The 18,632-nt window shown below is 34.5% G+C and overlaps 1 protein-coding gene across 1 annotated transcript; it reads left to right on the top strand.

Annotated features, from left to right (window-relative positions):
• Window positions 1–16,208: 16,208 nt before the first annotated feature.
• Window positions 16,209–18,259, top strand: LOC111705432 (proto-oncogene c-Fos). Its single transcript, XM_023477989.1, has 2 exons — window positions 16,209–16,780; window positions 16,996–18,259. Exons 1-2 carry the CDS (start codon window positions 16,367–16,369, stop codon window positions 17,635–17,637), a joined length of 1,056 nt encoding a protein of 351 aa, XP_023333757.1. The 5' UTR covers window positions 16,209–16,366; the 3' UTR covers window positions 17,638–18,259.
• Window positions 18,260–18,632: the final 373 nt, after the last annotated feature.

The following is an 18,632-nucleotide window of genomic DNA, read 5'->3' as shown; positions in this document are numbered from 1 at the left end:
ACATTTCAAAAATGCATAACGGCAGTGCAATTTAAATTACTAACAATAAATTATGGAAATTGGAAATAAATTTTAATTAATATTCTAATTAAAATTAATAAAAGAATTCAACCAGATCATTTAAAAAGTTATCTCTTGAAAGATATATAAAAAAGGTTAAAGAATGCTGAATGACTGCAAACTTTATACAGTAATGAAATGAACAAACAAGTTGTTAAGTTGAAATAATGTATTAAGCTATATAAGCCCTGTATACAAGTATACAAGTATAAGTATGTATAGTCTAAGGTACGGTGTACACTAGAGACCAGGATATACTAAAATCCTTTATACTGGATCCAACCCTGGATTCTTATACAAGTGTTTTATGACGTACACACACAATATACCGCAGACATACATACATAAATATAGCAGACATACCTATATAGCAGACACATATATTGCAGGCATACACACATACATAGCATTAGACATGGAAACATGTAAAGCAGACAAAATTACATACAAATGCCGTACTCTTAAAACTTCGACCCAAACTGTATCAGTCCAGGTACAATCCGTCCGCTATCTAAGTCAAACAGGACACAATCCACAAGGCTACAATCCCGTGAACTATCAACACCACTGGGCGCGATCTCTTTAGCTATCGGTGTCCAAACGGACACTAGCTATTAAACAAGCTCTAAATGCCACACAGGGGCACAAGCATAGCTATTAAACAAGCTATTAATCGAGCTCTGAATGTCCCCCAGGGACACACACACAAGCGTAGCTATCAAGGAAGCTATTACTCGAGCTTTAAATGTCACACATGGACACAAGCCTAGCTAGCAAGCCATTAATCGAGCTCTAACTGTCACACAAGGATACAAGCGTAGCTATCAAACAAGCTCATAATCGATCTATGCCAAGTACCTCAGCCCGTATATTTCAACGAGGACTCAAATTACTCTCAACACTTTTAATGAAAACAAAGTTTCTATATTAACTGATGTTTTCAAGTTTATATGTTACAAGTTAAAGTTAATAGCAGAGCAGACCTACTTTACATACCCAGCAGACCTACTTTATATACACAAGAGACATAAGCTACATACACCACAAACATACAATAAATACACAGCAGACATAAGATGAATACACAGCAGACATACAATAAATACACAGCAGACATAAAATAAATACACAGCTGCAGACATATTTTACATAAACAGGAGACATAAGCCACATACACCACAAACATACAATAAATACACTGCAGCAGTCATACAATGAATACACAACAGACATACATTTCATACGCAGTAGACATACATTTCATAAACAGCAGACATACTTTAAATATACAGCAGACATACATAATATACACAGCAGACATAAGTTACTTACACCGCAAACATACATTTCATACACAGCAGACATACATTTCATACACAGCAGACATACATTTCATACACAGCAGACATACATTTCATACACAGCAGACATACATGCTATACACAGCAGACATACATTTCATACACAGCAGACATACATTTCATACACAGCAGACATACATTCTATACACAACAGATATACATTTCATACACAGCAGACATACTTTAAATATACAGCAGACATACATAATATACACAGCAGACATACATTTTATACACAGCAGACATACATTTCATACACAGCAGACATACATTTCATACACAGCAGACATACATTTCATACACAGCAGACATACATTTCATACGCAGACATACATTCTATACACAGCAGACACACATTTCATACACAGCAGACATACATTTCATACACAGCAGACATACATTCTATACACAGCAGACATACTTTAACACAACACAAACAGAACAGTGCTCACACAACAGACTTACTTGTAAGAATTTTTCTAATAAACCAGTCGTGGTAAAGATGAAATTTTCTGAATTTGTTCTTCTATAGTTTTTCGCACATGGTCTCTCGCTGATAGGGGCTGTAAGCGTAATTTTCTACAATCAAAGATGGCAATGTCCGATTCCATCGGTACCCTAAGAAGCTTTCCAATATTCAAGCATAAGCTTGCTCCTTCTCTTCCACCAGTTTCATATATGATTTTTCAAACAGATTGAGGTGGCCGCAGTGCTCGGCCCTCTAGCCAGCCATAGCCTAATAATAGTTAAAAAAAGAAAATCAGTTTTTGCCACAAAAAACGAAGCTTCTAATATTTGTATTTTTGCAACCAGATTGTGTAAATCTTTGATATTTCTTTATTTGGCTTAACAGAGCCCGTGATTTAAAAGCTTCGGCTCGGGTCGTAATTCCTTAAACCCAACTTTAAGACCCAATCTTAGACTCAACTCTGACGACAGCAATTGTGTCACTTGATTGACAGCTGCGAGATCATAGGCTCAACTGAGGATCAAGGCCCGATAAAAATAAAACCGACCTTGGTTGGTTTTAGTGGACAATAAGGCTCGATGTTGAGTATTGTTCTCATAAAAACCCGGAATGCGCCAATTCCTACCATGAAAATCCACCAAATAGAATAGTAAACCGGTTTTTTGAACTCAACTCTGTCGAAAATAAGATGCTTGGAACCAAAAGCTCTAGCCGTAAGTAAGACCCAACGACAGCTTAGACCTAAGCACGTATTTTCCTGAATTTTTAAACCGCCGGCTCAGAATTCATCTAGTTTTAAATATCAAAGGGTTACAGCATCGAGTCGTTGCAAAAATTAGAGATTAAAGATTAAAAATTCAGAGTTTGCAGCAAAATTTCAGTTTCAGGTTGCATAGTTAGTTGTCATAAGATGGGGCTTAACTTCAGGTTTGGAAAATGGGCCCGCAACTAAAACTAAAGGTTTTTAATCTGACTATTCATCAAATCTTTGTTACTGATGATTCTCTATTGGCGGGATTTTAAGTTACTTAACTCCCCCTTGGGACAAAAAGTATACTTACATGCCGCTCTGCATGGTTTTCGTAAAATAAATCAAGGCATTTCATCTCAAAATATGAAAAACAGCTGCAGACAGCTAGTTTTTCCGGAAATCTATAAGTTTACCTACGGGTATCCCCTCAACCTCAACTAAAAATCCAGAGCAGACTGGGTCCCTTGGTATAGAGAAATCTCCTGTAACTTTAGTTATAAATAGTTTTTCTTAATCTGGAACTTTTTTTTTGCAAGAATGATATTTTCTTTGCACAGGTTAAGTTTGAGATATTTCCAAGGATTCCCATTTAAAAAATGATAACTGTGTTAGGTGTTAATCTGCTAAATGATAAAACATATTCTTACCGTTATTTCAATCAGACATTGCTTCTGGAATGTGCTAAGTCGTGAGAGATAATATATTTTCTAAGTATTTAATTATGTAACTAATTATTGTTTTTTAAAAACGTTCATGTTAAAAAAATCTAATTTTATCTCATAAATTTAAAACCCCAGACATAAAGTTGCAATGTTAATTTTTCAGAAAATCTCAAAAAGATAGTCTTGCGCAACTATCACTTTTGCCGGATCCAACCCTGGATTCNTTTTCAAAAATAAAATTGCTTTTTTAAGGGGTTAATGTTGAAAAAAGGAAATTTTCAGTTGCTGCATGCAAATTTTGGTGTTTTTAATTCAAATCGTTTTTTGTCTTGTGTTTTTTAAAAATTTATGCTTTCAACAACTGTAAAATTAACGATATGAGTCAATCAATTCTTTTAATGTGTGCGCGGAGCGCCAAAGAAAATTTGTTAAGTGCCTTGTTTAATTACAGATATAATTACAAGAAATAATCATTTATATATTCTGAAAAAAAAAACATTAAAATACATATATAATTTTAATCAACTATATTGAAAAAGGACAGAAAAGGTTACACTTTCTCCTGAAGTTATTGAAATTATGATTGATCATTCGAACCAACATTCATTTTATTTCGATTTTATAGAAGTTCTTTCAAAGAAGATAAACAGGTTACAGTTATCAATTATGATAATCAGTTAGAAGTTTGACAGGTTCAGTCTCAGAATGTTCTCTAGATTTGGAACTGAGTTTTTACCACAAACTCAAATATTCTAATCCCTAAATCTTTGCACCGAGTGGTGTAATCGTTTGATATTTCAAAATTTTACCAAAATAATTCAAAGTTTGAAAACAACTCGGAACTTGTTTACATTAAATGTTTACAATAGCCAGCATTGAGAATTCAGAAAGATAAAAATATTTTTTTTAAAACTAACCAGAGAATAATACAATTTCTACAATAACTATTTTGATTTTATAATTCATTATTCCTGACTCCTGTGATAATGATATTTGCAAATCTTTCTTTTCATTCTTCAAGGCGCCCCCCCCTCTCAGGTGCTTGGGGGGCACTCGCCCGGCCGCCCCCCCCCTAGTTGCGCCTCTGCTGTTTTTAACCCTATCACGATTGTTTCCCTCCTCCCCTCTGTGTATTTTTCTAAATAACTTAAAAACGACTGACATCAGACAACAATAACTTTTTTTTCAACTTTATAGTTGTGAACAAATTTAGGGGAAAAAAATGTTTGTTTTTTTGATAAATTGGGTAGGATGGAGAACAGTGGGTCGTTTTTTTCAGAAAAGGTTAACAAGTTTTTTATTGATTAAGCGACAGGGCCATCATTTATATATTTAAAAAGCACTTCAAAATGAACATTTTTCCGACGTACTTTTTGAACTTTTCTTAAATCCTACCTTGCACCCTAACTATCAAAGATAAAGGTCTAAATTATTAATGAGGTCTTGAAAACTGTAAGATAGAGGTCTAATTTATTAATGAGGTCTTGAAAACTGTAAGGGATAGATAGAGGTCTAATTTATTAATGAAGTCTTGAAAACTGTAAGGGCAAAATCATTACATAATTTATTTGGATTATAATTATAATAGATTATTCCATAATGTATGATAATATTGCCCAAGACTAAAGCTAAACTTGTGCATACGTGTAAAAGTGAGTTGAAGTGGTTTGAAATCTATTAATTAATGCGTCAGAACCTCTGAGTCAAGGTTATAATGCAAGGAAAGTCGTACATATTGAAACCAGTTCTTTCTGGGCGGAATTTGTAAACACGAATAGATGCATTAGTGTTCGTTTAGTATCCGAGGGGGTTAAAAGCATTAAATTTTGATAATTTTGATAATTCACATAATAGTTTCCTATGACCAGAATATTTCATTGATTTTTTATGTGAAAGATGGATCCCATGTCAGGCTGTGCCGTCTTGTGTTTACTTTATACAGCCCAGAGACAGTACACTGAAGTAAAAAAGATGCGCACACCTCTGAAATAACTTTCCTTGCATTATAACCTTGCTCTGAGTCGTCCATCATACATAGGTTGACGACTGAATTTCCGAGATTTAAGACGACTTTCAAGTCGACCTGTTTCGTGGCACACCCTGGAATGATAGATTGCTAAATAAAAATCTCTTAGAAAATAAATTTAACGTAAAAAATAATTATAATACTTGAATTGTAAATTACCGCATTACTGGTTGAAACATCAAGTTAGATATACTAAAATAATTTACGTCATTTTTGTAAAGCAAATTTTAGAATTAAAATTCTGGAATTGACAGGCACAAAATACCCTAGTCTTGGTATTTTAAAAATGTGGTCTGCCTTTTTTGTGCTTTCAATATTACCTGAGATATCAACAGTTTATGTTTCATTTTATAAAATTTAAGTTGGAACGAAATTCTTACTGTCTCCGGTAATATTGACAGTAGAAAAAGGACCAACCACATTTGGAAATCTGACGAGGAGAATTTTGTGGTTATGTTTTAAGAATCACAAATGTGAACATTATAGGTTGACGACTGAATGTCTAAAAAATCAACGTTCAAAGACGACTTTCAAATCCCTGTATTTTGTAATATAATTGTAATGACGCAGACTTCAGAGGCTTGGATTGGAATGATAAACTACAAATAAATTAATTAATACTTAAATTGCAAATTACCCTATCACTGGTTCAAACATCAAGTTGGATACAGGGTGTCCCTTAAACCATAACATGCAGTCGGTAAATGACGCAAAGTTCACAGGCAAGAGGCATAAACTCGATCATGTAACTTTTTTTAATTTGGTAAACAAAGGATAATTTGAAATGGAAAGGGACCGACAAAGAAAATGTAACTGACAAAAATACTGACTTACTGGGACTCAACAAGTTATTTCTAATAACTTTCTGTTTATGCAGTTAAACTCTAAATGAGCAATTCATCGAAAGAATTTATCAAATGTCGTCTTGACAATTTTTCAATACTATTTTACGTAAATCTCAGTATTTGCGAAAATAAATAAATAGCCCTGAATATGCGGGAACAGTTTTAAAGAGCTCCATATAATCATCGAATTAAAAAACTAAATATCTGCAACATTCCATTATCAGAAAGTGCGAATAATACGACATTTGATAAATTCTTTCGATGTATTAAATATTTGTCTGATTAACAACTGTACCCTTTAAATTGATTGATTGATTGAGATTTGAGAATGAAGAAGATATCCATGTTATTCGTTCTGAAATTTAGTTATTTCTACTTGTTGTTTCTCCTCAAAAGTTTCGTGCAAGGTTTTCTGCAAGAAAAACGAAGATTATTGTCAAGCTAAAAAAAATATTTTATCTTCACCATCGCTGAGCTGAAAACTTTAGAATGGGATATCTTAAAACTCGATCGCTTAATCTGAGTATTCAATATCACTTTTAATTTTCTTCTTAATCCTCTCTTTTGGATATTTCTACTGCATAAAGGTTACGCTTGTTAACAATTATACAGATACGATGCTATATCGATTGGACTAATATCCGATTGAACTAATTAAGTCAGCTGTTTACAATTACAAGCCGGCTTTTAAGACATTTACACAAATATAAATTTAATTATGAAATTAATTCAAACTTATCAAAAGAACATATTTATCATATTTTCGGACTAAAGTCGTGATGAACGTTAGTCTTGATAAACGTTTGTTTTAATAAACATTAATTCAAAACTTACGTTCGTTCCATCGATCATTAGTTCAATTGATATGCACCACAAATGCCGGAAAATTTAAAACCGAATTTACAAAAGTTTAAGAGCGCATCTCTAATCTCTGACATTAATCTAAAGACTAAATTAGTCTTGAGATTAGAAAAAGATAGAATCAAGCATTGATCTTGATATCCACCATTTTAAAGTTTTCAGCTCCGATCAGATAATGGTTTAAAGGCAATGAGAATAGAATATATTCTATTCTCTTTGTTTAAAGGGTACCATTGTGATTGCGAACCGTTAGGTCACTAGAAAATACAACAACAGTTCCATAGGCAAACATCTATTATGTGACGTATTTAGTGTTCTGATGTTGATTACCATCCCTCCGATGGAATAATTAGTATTCTGATGTTGATTACCATCCCTCCGATGGAATAATTAGTATTCTGATGTTGATTACCATCCCTCCGATGGAATAATTAGTGTTCTGAGTGCGTAGAATTTTATTGTTACCGGTTACTCTCTTTATTTATGGGTTAGGTGAGCCCTTCTGAGGGGCCACAGGTTCTGCAGCTAGGAAAGGACACGGGGCTGGGGGCCGTTGTCACCTGGCAAAGTGTTGACTGTCAAACTCTTAACTGGCAAAGTGTTAACTGGCAATGTGTATAACTGGCCAAGTGTTAACTGGCAAATTATCTACTGGCTAATAATTCAGCTGGCAAATATGTTAACTGGCAAATTATCTACTGGCTAATAATTCAACTGGCAAATATGTCAACTGGCAAATATGTCAACTTGCAAATATGTCAACTTGCAAATATGTCAACTGGCAAATATGTCAAATGGCAAATATGTCAAATGGCAAATATGTTAACTGACATATATGTCAACTGGCAAAATGTTCAACTGGCAAAATTTTCAATTGGCAAAATGGTCAACTGGCAAAATGGTCGATTGGAAAAATGGTCAACTGGCAAAATGGTCAATTTGAAAAATTGTCAACTGGCAAAATGGTCAATTGGAAAAATGGTCAACTGGTATAATAGTCAACTAACAAAATTGTCAACATGGCAAAATTATCACCTTGGAAAATGATCACATGACAAATTGTCAACCTGGCAAAGTGTTCCATGGCAACTTTTTCACATAGTAAAATTTTCACATTACAGTAACCTTTTGCCTGGCAAATTGTCGGTAGGAACTAGGTACCTAGATTTAAAGCGTTGAAATTTTATTACTTTTTTGGGATTTTTAAATTAATCTTCATGAAATTTTTCGTTTTTCTACTCTTTTAATTTTGAGAAAATTACAGTGTCGCAAATTTTTGGCCGGAGGGCCGTGGCAGCCATGTGAGTAAAATAAATTTATAATTTTAATGATTATTATACTAATTCTTTTTTATGACAATCTTAGGAGGGGAAAGGTTTGATACAGACGATAGAAGTTTGTTATTTTTCAAATAATTTAACGATCCATGATTAGAACTTTATCGGGGCAATTTAATAAATTTTGAAAATAGATTTGCTCACTTGACCCTTTAGCTACGGATCTAGTTGCAATTTGCAAACACTCCAATTAAGAGGGGGGAGAGGGGATTTAAAAAATNCCCCTCCTGAACTTTAATTAAAGTCATCACAAACAATTATGAATACTGAAAATTAAGGAATGCGGCCTTGTTAGTTGTTATAATAAAAATATTTAACACACAGATATATGTTATTTATTTACTTCACATAAATAGAAGTATAAATTTTAGTTATGACACTATAAGTTAAGTACATATATACAGGGTGTCCCACATCATATTAGATCCTGCACTGTTTAAAAATTGGAATTTTCTAGTAAATACAATTTATACTAACCAAAATCATTGAAAAAATCATTTAGGTGAACAATAACCAAGAAAATGGTGAATGGGCAGGTTTGTTGATTGGTCTGCAGATTAGGATGAAGATTTCTAACAAAATTTAACTTATTATTCTCGTTAAATTTCAATTTGAAATGCATTGTACTACGTATAGAACCCTATGCATGTGTATATCTATATAATATTCCTGCTCATATATCAGACTATATAGCAAAACAAGACATTCGCATATATATATATATATATATATGTTGCGTATAGCCGGCCAAGCTACTGGACCGAATGGGCCGAATTTTTTTTGTGGACACTCATGGGTGGCCGGGGAGTGTTATAGGCTAAAAAATAGAATTTGTTTTCTTCTTTTTTTCTTCTTTATCTAAAAAAAAATATTGCCAAGGGCAATGCCGGGCCCTTCAGCTAATATATTATATGTTAAAGAATGTTAAACATTAAACATCGTACCTCAACTCAAGCAATGATCTGAAATATCAGTGAAAAAAAATCCGAATTTTGTTGGAGGAAAATTTTTGAAATTTTGATCATTAACAGGCCTTCTCTGGGGTCATGTGAGGTCCCACACAAATTTTGGGTCGGATCAGTTCAGCCGTTTTGACGTTTATTGGATACAAACAGCTAGACAGACAGACAAACAAACAAGCTAATTAAGTATAAATGTAGTAAAAACCCTACTCCATAACAGTTTCTCTAACACATATCTTCCCAGGTACAATTCAGTTTCACTTAGCTATTAATACTAAACCAATGGACTCGATCAGCTATCAATGTCTCACAGACACAAGCACGCAATCAATCAGTGCCAAACCAATGGACTCTATCAGCTATCATGTCTCACAGACACAAGCACGCAATCAATCAGTGCCAAACCAATGGACTCTATCAGCTATCAATGTCTCACAGACACTAGCACAAACTCAATCAGCGCCAAACCAATGGACTCGATCAGCTATCATGTCTCACAGACACAAGCACGAAATCAATCAGTGCCAAACCAATGGACTCGATCAGCTATCAATGTCTCACAGACACTAGCACAAACTCAATCAGCGCCAAACCAATGGACTCGATCAGCTATCAATGTCTCTCTCATGGTACACAAGCATTTGGTCGACCAATACCAAAATAATTAGCATGATCTCCGACTCATTTCTTTAAACAAGGACACTATTACTCTCTCACTGTAATCAAATCGGAATCTCTATATCAACTTCCTATATTTCTTCAATTTAGATTATCATTGGGCCTTAACAGCGTAATTACAAGTAATGCGATGTGATATATAACAATATGGGTATAACGGAGTTATGTATATATATATATATATATTAAGGCCCATGCTTATTAACAAAAAAAAATTATACCTCTAACAATGGTTAGAGAGGCCCTGGCTAAATTAAAATGTAAAAATTGTGAAACTTAAATTGTTATTACTTAAATATTTAGTCAAATATATATCTATCTATCTATCTAACTGCGTTGTCAGGGGGTTTAAAGATTTTATCCAAAATTGGAGGAGATATGGCATCTATTCTCTCCTTTCATAAAAAGGGTAATTTCCTTTCAGGTTTTTATTTGCTGTTATCACCGATACCAAAATATATATCGAGTCACGGAAGTTCGCAGTAAGATTTTGACTCCACTGGAGACCACCGGATGGAATTCATTTTCACTGGAGGGTTTTGAAAAATGCTTTTTACAATTTAAAACTTTACTCAGGGTGATTTACATTCCACTGGAGGGATTCAGATATCTTTCCTATGGGTTTATAATTCCACTTGAGGGATTCAGATATCCTTCCTATGGGTTTATAATTCCACTTGAGGGATTCAGATATCTTTTCAGGGGATTTATAATTCCACAGAAGGGATTCAGATATCCTTCCTAGTGGTTTATAAGTCCACAGGAGGGATTCAGATATCCTTCCTAGTGGTTTATAAGTCCACAGGAGGGATTCAGATATCCTTCCTGGTGGTTTATAAGTCCACTGGAGGGATTCAGATATCCTTCTTAGGGGTTTATAATTCCAAGATTGAAATCTGAATTCCTTCAAAAATAATAGTTTTTAAAAACAATCTTTTCCCTTTTCTTTAAAAAAAATATGATTTTTTTTTAAAAAGTGAAAACGATTGTTTTGGATTACTATATAAAATACAAGCTGATGTGCCCGGCGTTGCCTGTTGAAAAAAATTCTATTTAAAAAAATTGAAAAACAAAATTTTTAGATCTTATTTAGCCCATGATACCCCTGGGTTTCCTCGAAAAAACCTTGCCCATTCTGTCAACCCGTTGGTCTGGCTATAGGGAACATATATATATATAACGAATGTCTTGTTTTATTCTATAGATATTTGCAGAACTGTTCAAACCTGATATAGTCTGTACAGCTAGACACGAAGTTTGTTAAATACTGATTCAATACTATCTATCTATCTATCCAAAGCAGAATGCAATTCTTTATGTTTTAATTTTTGAATATTTTTATTATAGATCAGACCTTGAGAGTGTGGGGGGAGGGGTAACGGTCCCAGGCCCCTGGCCATAAGCACTCCCCCCCCCCTTGAAAATGTAATATACTACATTAATAGTTCTTAAATTCTTGGAGATTAAATCACTTTTAAAGTTTCAGAAACTGCAAAAAGCTTTCTTTAAATTAATGAAATCATCGTATATTACGAGGAACTCGGTTGGAATTTGAGGAAAATAACTGAGTAAGGCCCAAAACACGACCAAAATACTCGTTTCTTTGAAAAAAAAATAGTTTGAGGTTTTTTTAATAATTTGGTGAATGTGGAATAATCGTTCCTTAAGCATTTTTCAGCTTTTTTTTAGAATCTTAAACATATCTATATAACCCCCCTGGAACCCATGGGTTCTTAAACAAAATTCAGCCAATTCGGTCCAGCTGTTTGGCCAGTAAAAGCTAACATAAATAAAATTTATACACAAATTAGCTGAAATGCCCGGCGTTGCCCGTGAATTTTTTTTTAATTGAACTTGTCTCAACGGTGTCACCTCCCGCGGGGTCACGTCAATCTAAAGTAAACTGCACGAGCGATTGAAAATTAAATCTTTTATGTTTCAAATTACAGAGCTATTGAGAAGAATAAAATTGTTTTAAATTGCTAATATGTAACCGAAGAAGTTTATTTGGCTCCTACTTGTACGTAAAATTAGAATTAGAGTAGCAACGAGATCACAAAGTCATACCAACAATGTCAATTTAATTTGACCTTCTCCTCCTGGTTAGTTTGCAGTGGGGTACCCATGGGTTCCCTCAACAAATTTAGCCAAATCGGTCAAGCCGTTTGCCCCGCTTACAGCTAACATACACTAGCTTAGGAGGAAGCCAGCGCTGCCGAGGTTGCCAAATTTTACTCCCGCCGTTTACCCGCACTTCAACGATTTTAACAGGAATATAAATTTTCGCTGTTTAGATCGACCCACTCCACTTAGATTCTTAAAACCAAACTAAGAACATTCCCATGGGTGTCACAAGTTACCCAAACAAAATTTGAGGCAAATCGGCTCAAGGGTTCCTGAGTTACGAGCGGAAAAACAAACAGACAGACAAAGATTACAATATTTGAACCATATTTGAACCACATTTGAACCATATTTGAACCATATTTGAACCATATTAGTTCCTTTGCTTGCATAATGCGTACACATTATGTAATTAATTCCTATTCAATTTAGGCGTAAATAATTCATTAAACTGTTAGTGCTGATAAAATATGGGCCGCAGCGTAGCACCCGGATACGCATAAAACAAGCTTATGTTTCTTTGCAAGAATTGACGCAAAAAGCGTTATCTGCCAAACTACCCTGTAAAGAATGAATAGCTTGAGTTGGCTAAAAGAAAACTCTACGCAGGTCTGTATTCACTATTCAAATTCATGGGTTAAACAGACACAAATCAAAGAAATATATTTTTCTAAAATATTTTATCTTTGAAGCTTCTCTTTGCTATAGAAAATGTTAAAACAAACAACTTTGGATCAACCTTTTAATCCTGTAATTCACAAAAACAAAATTGATGTTTATGATAACTTCTAAATTCTCAACATTTATTAGTGCCACGTACTTAAAACATTTGTATAGTTTTCAATTAAAAGTTAAATATTCTAAAACATATTTAAGACAAATATTATCAAATACACATTTTTGTTTTAAAAGATATAAGTTTATGTAATTATCTAGTTTATCTTATGAATTATCAATTACTATACTTAAACCTATGTTTCCATAAAAGTTAAATAATTTATATAATTGTGTATACTTTTATAACAATTGTTAACTATAAAATGAAATAATAATTTTTAATTTTCATAAAGATACACGTTTATGAAATCACTAGGTTGGAAACCCACCGCTGCCTGGAAATCAAAATGGATGCAATTTACAAGTTAATTCTTAGAAGCTCGGAACCAAGCGAAAAACTAAATTTTTAGGGCAAATCGGTCAAGGGGATTTCTAAGTTATGTAACACGGGCAGCCGTAATACATTTGAATTTACGAGCCGGGTCAACCTTTCCGGTCCCAGTGTGTACTGTACCTAGCTCTATGGACAGGACTAGCCGGTGCAACAGGGTTGACGCGGTCAGACTTTTATGCTACATAAAGCCAGGTTAAATTTACTTTTACTGAAGGGGCAGAGGTGCGTTGTCCGGACATTGAAGCATAAAACAGAGATTTAACTATGTATATACATCAATATATATTGATGTATCTATAATATAATTCTATAAATTCTATACGCGTCAAAATTATTTCCTATAAAATGGAATACATAATCTGTGATTTACATAAAAGTTTTTAGTTTATAAAATTGTATTTATAGTTCATATAATTATGACATTTTCTTTGATAAGAAACTAAGAATTAAATGTAGTAGCTGTATCAATATATCCGATACATACAAATAAAAACTTCTGAAAAAAATGCAATATTTTATAACATTAATATTATTATTATTGTTCTTATTAAAGTGAAAAGTTTAGAATAGGAAGACGACATTAACTCAATACTGAAGTGCATTTGATGCTGAAAAACAAGTAGCTTTTCTTAGTAAAATGGGTCTGTTTACACTGCACAATTACTGTGTCTCATGTTAATTGGATTATTTAAAGTCATAACTTGAGTCGAAAAGGCGAGCATGGCGACTTCTTGTTCTAGAGATTATTTATATATATATATGTCAGGGGCGGACTACAGGGGCGCCTGGGCCCACGAGCCCCAACCGGAGCTCCTGGATTTTACATATAGAAAGTATATGGGAGAACTGGAGATTACAGAGAGAAAGTGGGAGAACTGGACTTTTTAAACTTATATTTTTTGAGCAAATAAGAAATAGGAATTTACTGCTATTTGTTAAATTTTAAGGGGGGCCCGAATTTTTTTCCCGCGCTTACTCGCGCAATTATGCCCCCCCCCCTGAGATAATGGTTTATTCCGCCCCTGAATATATATATATATATGATTAAATTATATTTTTTAAATATTAAAACCAATTTTTTACAGAATTATGATAAGTTGTAAAACATTGTGTTATGGAGAACGAAGCGAATTGATCTCAAAGAATTTATAGATTTTTTCACTTTTTAAATGGCAGGGCCGTAAGGCGTAACTGGGTGTTTATTTATAAAGGGGGGAGGGGGGGGGAGAGATTTGGGGGTTCAAGGGGCAGTGCCCCCACCCCATGCTATAGAAAACGACGAAAAATAAAGTAAAAATTATACAGTAAATTAATTAGATGTTTAGGGACATATTTTTCAATTGAAATTTGTCAATACCAATGTTAAATCAATTAATTATTTTGTTTTCATCATTATATTGAATTTCTTAATTTCTATGAATTTGTTCGCAGATTTCTACAAATTCCTCAAATGTTGTCTTTTCAATAAAAATTCCAAAAAATTTGCAAAACATCTTTGTGAATAATGAAAGAATATAGAAACAAATAATTGAATAAGTTTACTTATTTTCGATGATAAGAGTTAATTTTTATTTTCTCAACCGATTAGTTTACTGTAGAATTTTTTTTATATTTTTTGTCGTCGCGCGTTACTTAATGATATTTAATAATTTTGAAAATGTATACACCCAATTTCATGATTTTAAACGTCGACTTTGCGCTCAAACTCAGTACATATGTCGAAGAAACTTTTATATGTCTCAAATGAATCCTAAAAAGTTGTCCACAATACTGCAAATCTTTCAGTTCAACCACCATACATTGCCGGTCACTCCCTTTAAATTAAACTATACAAATTCACAATATACATTTCTGAATATTATTTTCTTTCTCAATCCCATTTGACATTGACAAAATTGAAAGAAATGGGGGCAAATTGTTTTAATTAAAATTATCATTTAAATGATAATTTAAAAAGAAATTGGGGGCCAAACTTGTTTTTACTGGGTGCAAATAAATTTTTTTAGGGGCAAATGTGAGTCGAAAAGGGGCATTTTTATGTTTGGAGGCATTTAGTTTTGGGGGATTTGTTAATGGTCAACTTTATATTTTCTGGGGTCAATTTATAGATATTAGGGGCAATCAAAGTAAAATTGTGGGCAAGTTAAAAATTTTGGGGACAATTTTAAAATTATTGGGGCAAATGTGTTAGTGAAATTTGAAAATGTTTTTTTAACTGGGGGCATTTTTACGATTGGGGGAAATTGGGGGCAAATGTGTTAGTGGAATTGAACAAATTTTCAATTGGGGTCATTTTTTTCCAACAGCAAATGTATTAGTGGCCGGAATTAGAAAATGTTTTTTTAAATTAGGGGCATTTTTTCCAATTGGGGTCAATTGGGGGCAAATGTGTTTTAATTGGGGGCATTCTTTTCCAATTGTGGGCAATTGGGGGCAAATGTGTAAATGGAATTTGAAAATGTTTTTTTTTTTAATTGGGGGCTTTTTTACAGCTGGGGAATGGGGGCCAAAAATAATTTAGGGATTGAGAAAACCAGCTTTTTAAAAAAATTACCCACCCCCTACAGAATCCTTATTTACGCCCCTGATATATACATATGTATATATATTGAATAGTTGACCACAGCAGGACCCAGCTAAAAATCATGATGAAATAAGCGCCCTGTTTCTAGAACCGTCTCCCTTCTCTCCGGCCTGGCAGATTCTGAGAATTCAAGTATGAGTCATATAATTCACTACGTCACAAATAGTGACCCCTGCCGTGGGCTACCAGGGAGCGTGTCGGATGACCCGGTCCGTCTTATTTTCATGAAAATCCACGACGGACGCAACTGCCTGATTCTGCCTGATTTGACGTCAGAGCTCGGACCGGTCCGGAGTCCGGACATGCCAACGTATAACCGCACCCCACAGTCAGCTGCAGAATTGGATTGGAAAACCCAGTTCCGTTGAATTCTGGCGGATTCCTGCAAAACAAAGGCAGGATCCGGAGCCAGGAGAGCTTCAGTCAAGCAGAGACTACCTCCAGAGTGAGTCATTCAATATCCCAGAGCGCAACCATGCCGACCTCCGATATACGGATTGTGAACGAAACAAATCTGAGTAATTTCAGTTTCTCAAAACCTTCAGAGGATTCAAGTCCTTATGACTCTTTAAACCTGAACAACGTAATGCTGATGGACGAAGTTGACCCCTTATCTATGCCTACCGCTGTTAAAACAACCGCCTTTATCGACGATAAAAACTGGCAAGGCGGGTATTCAACGATTGTTACGCCGGTGAACGAACCGCCTGTATTCGCCGACCTCCAGCTGGCGGCTAGGAGTAGGTCTGGGAGGCGGAGTACTGTGAAGGAGGAGGTGCTGACCCAGGAGGAGGAGGAGAGGATAAAACAGAGAAGGGAGAGAAACAAGCAGGCTGCTGCCAGGTGCAGGAAGAGAAGGGTTGATCAAACGGAGTCACTACAGGGAGAGGTGTGAAAAATATAAGTTAATAAGAATCTGTCAAAAAAAACGTTCCAAATTTTTTTCACGGAAAGCGAGAGTCAAGTTTAAATATTTTGAAACAACCAAACTTTACATATAAATGTTTTAAATTTCGGCCCCCTAGCTGGTCCTAGCCTTTCATTTTCAAAAACAAAGAAAACCTTTCATATTTCAATTATATTAAAAATCTTTATATCTTGCAGGTGGATCAGTGGGAGGAGAAAAAACGCCTACTTCAAGAAGAGATCCACGCCCTACAGTCTCAAAGAGAGGAGCTACAGTTCATCCTAGATGCACATAAAAGTGTTTGTAAACTCGATAACGTCTGCAGATCTCAACCTAACCAAGCGGTTCAACGCATCCTACCCAACGTTCAACCAATTACCAGTGTAAAGCGTACAGTGCCAAGCGTACAGCTTACTATCCCAAGTGTACAGCTGATTACTCCAAGTGTAGAGCCAAATGATGCAAAAGTAATCGTGAAAGCTGAGGAAGAAACCAATACAAGTTACCAAATATATCATCTGACTCACGAGGAAGCATTAAACATGCCCCTCCCCTCTAAACGTCCAACCTCCCTCAGCCTCAGTATTAAACCTGCGTCACAAAGCCTGAGAAGTATTGAAGGAATACCAATTGAGACGCCGACGAACATTTTCTCAAGCCTAAACTTCGACGCCCTGATGGACGGGAGGACAGGGTTGACCCCGACCAACATCCTGACCCCTGTGAGTATCACAATGTCCCTGCAGACCCCTGTAGTCTCCTCCCCCTCATGTTCAACTCAGCTGAGGAACTTCTACGAGAACGGGACTCCAGATAATCTGAAACTTGTCTCTCTATAATCCTACAAAACGAGAAACCTGCAATTTATTTCAATTTGATAATCCGCCAATTGACAGTACATCTGCGTGAGATATATATTTTATAAATCCTCTGAATTGATCAATAACACAGAAAATCGCCAATGTTTAAATATAAGACCCCGCTCTATTATTACAGAGCTAATTGTGAACTTTCAAAGCATGGAAATGATAATCCTAAAAGTGAACAGATTGTAATGTATATATTTATATATATTTAAACTACATCCGGTGATATCAATGAAAGTACTTACACGTTATAAAAATCACAATAGTTAAAATGCAAGCCTTAAACACTGCATTATTTCTACACTGCATTTAAATTTAAATTTAAATTTATTTATATCTTTAAATAAAAGTTTGTCGTCACACTATTTATCTGTGTTGTGAACTTTTGAATAAGATGAAAGCTTTATAATTTTCCATTTTGAAGTTGGAGTTCATCTCTCCAGATGTTAAGTCGATGCAAATCAGGTTTTTTCCTTCAAAAGTTCTCGACACAGGTTATTTAACCATCCAGTCTTCTAAGTCACTTATTGTGCTTTCATTTTTGTATCGCTTTACATTGTAATATCCGTCAGAAATATAACAAATTTGAATAACATTGATATTTTATTTCTACATCTAGATTAGTACTTCAGCACACTCTATTGTATAAGGTGCCAACGTTGCCTGTGGTATTTCCAAAATCGTAGAAAACTATCTTTGGCTAAAAAAAGTGTATATACAGAGTGACCCATATCATATAAATTGCATTATCTAAGATGTAACGCCAAAATGCGCGCACATAATACTCAAAACCCCTATTATTTTCTCCAGTTTTTATTATGTTTATACATATTTGTACAATTCATTCTTATCAAATTTTTGATTAGCCCTGACTATTACAGCTGAAACGACCTAACCTATGTTTTTGAGAACATTCTAAAAATAATTTTTTAATTGATACGGTTTGCAAACATACACGCAAATAAATA

Source organism: Eurytemora carolleeae, unplaced genomic scaffold (assembly GCF_000591075.1).
Source record: "Eurytemora carolleeae unplaced genomic scaffold, Eaff_2.0 scaffold489, whole genome shotgun sequence".
Taxonomy (NCBI): domain Eukaryota; kingdom Metazoa; phylum Arthropoda; class Copepoda; order Calanoida; family Temoridae; genus Eurytemora; species Eurytemora carolleeae.
The sequence above is the reverse complement of the archived record's forward strand: the minus strand, read 5'-3'. Positions and strand labels throughout refer to the sequence as shown.

What these genes read in the sequence shown, in the direction of transcription:
- LOC111705432 (XM_023477989.1), top strand. Translation starts at nt 16,367, where the DNA reads ATGCCGACCTCCGATATACGGATTGTGAACGAAACAAATCTGAGTAAT. An exon ending in CGGAGTCACTACAGGGAGAG is followed by an intron (nt 16,781 to 16,995) that starts GTGTGAAAAATA and finishes TATATCTTGCAG; the next exon opens with GTGGATCAGTGGGAGGAGAA.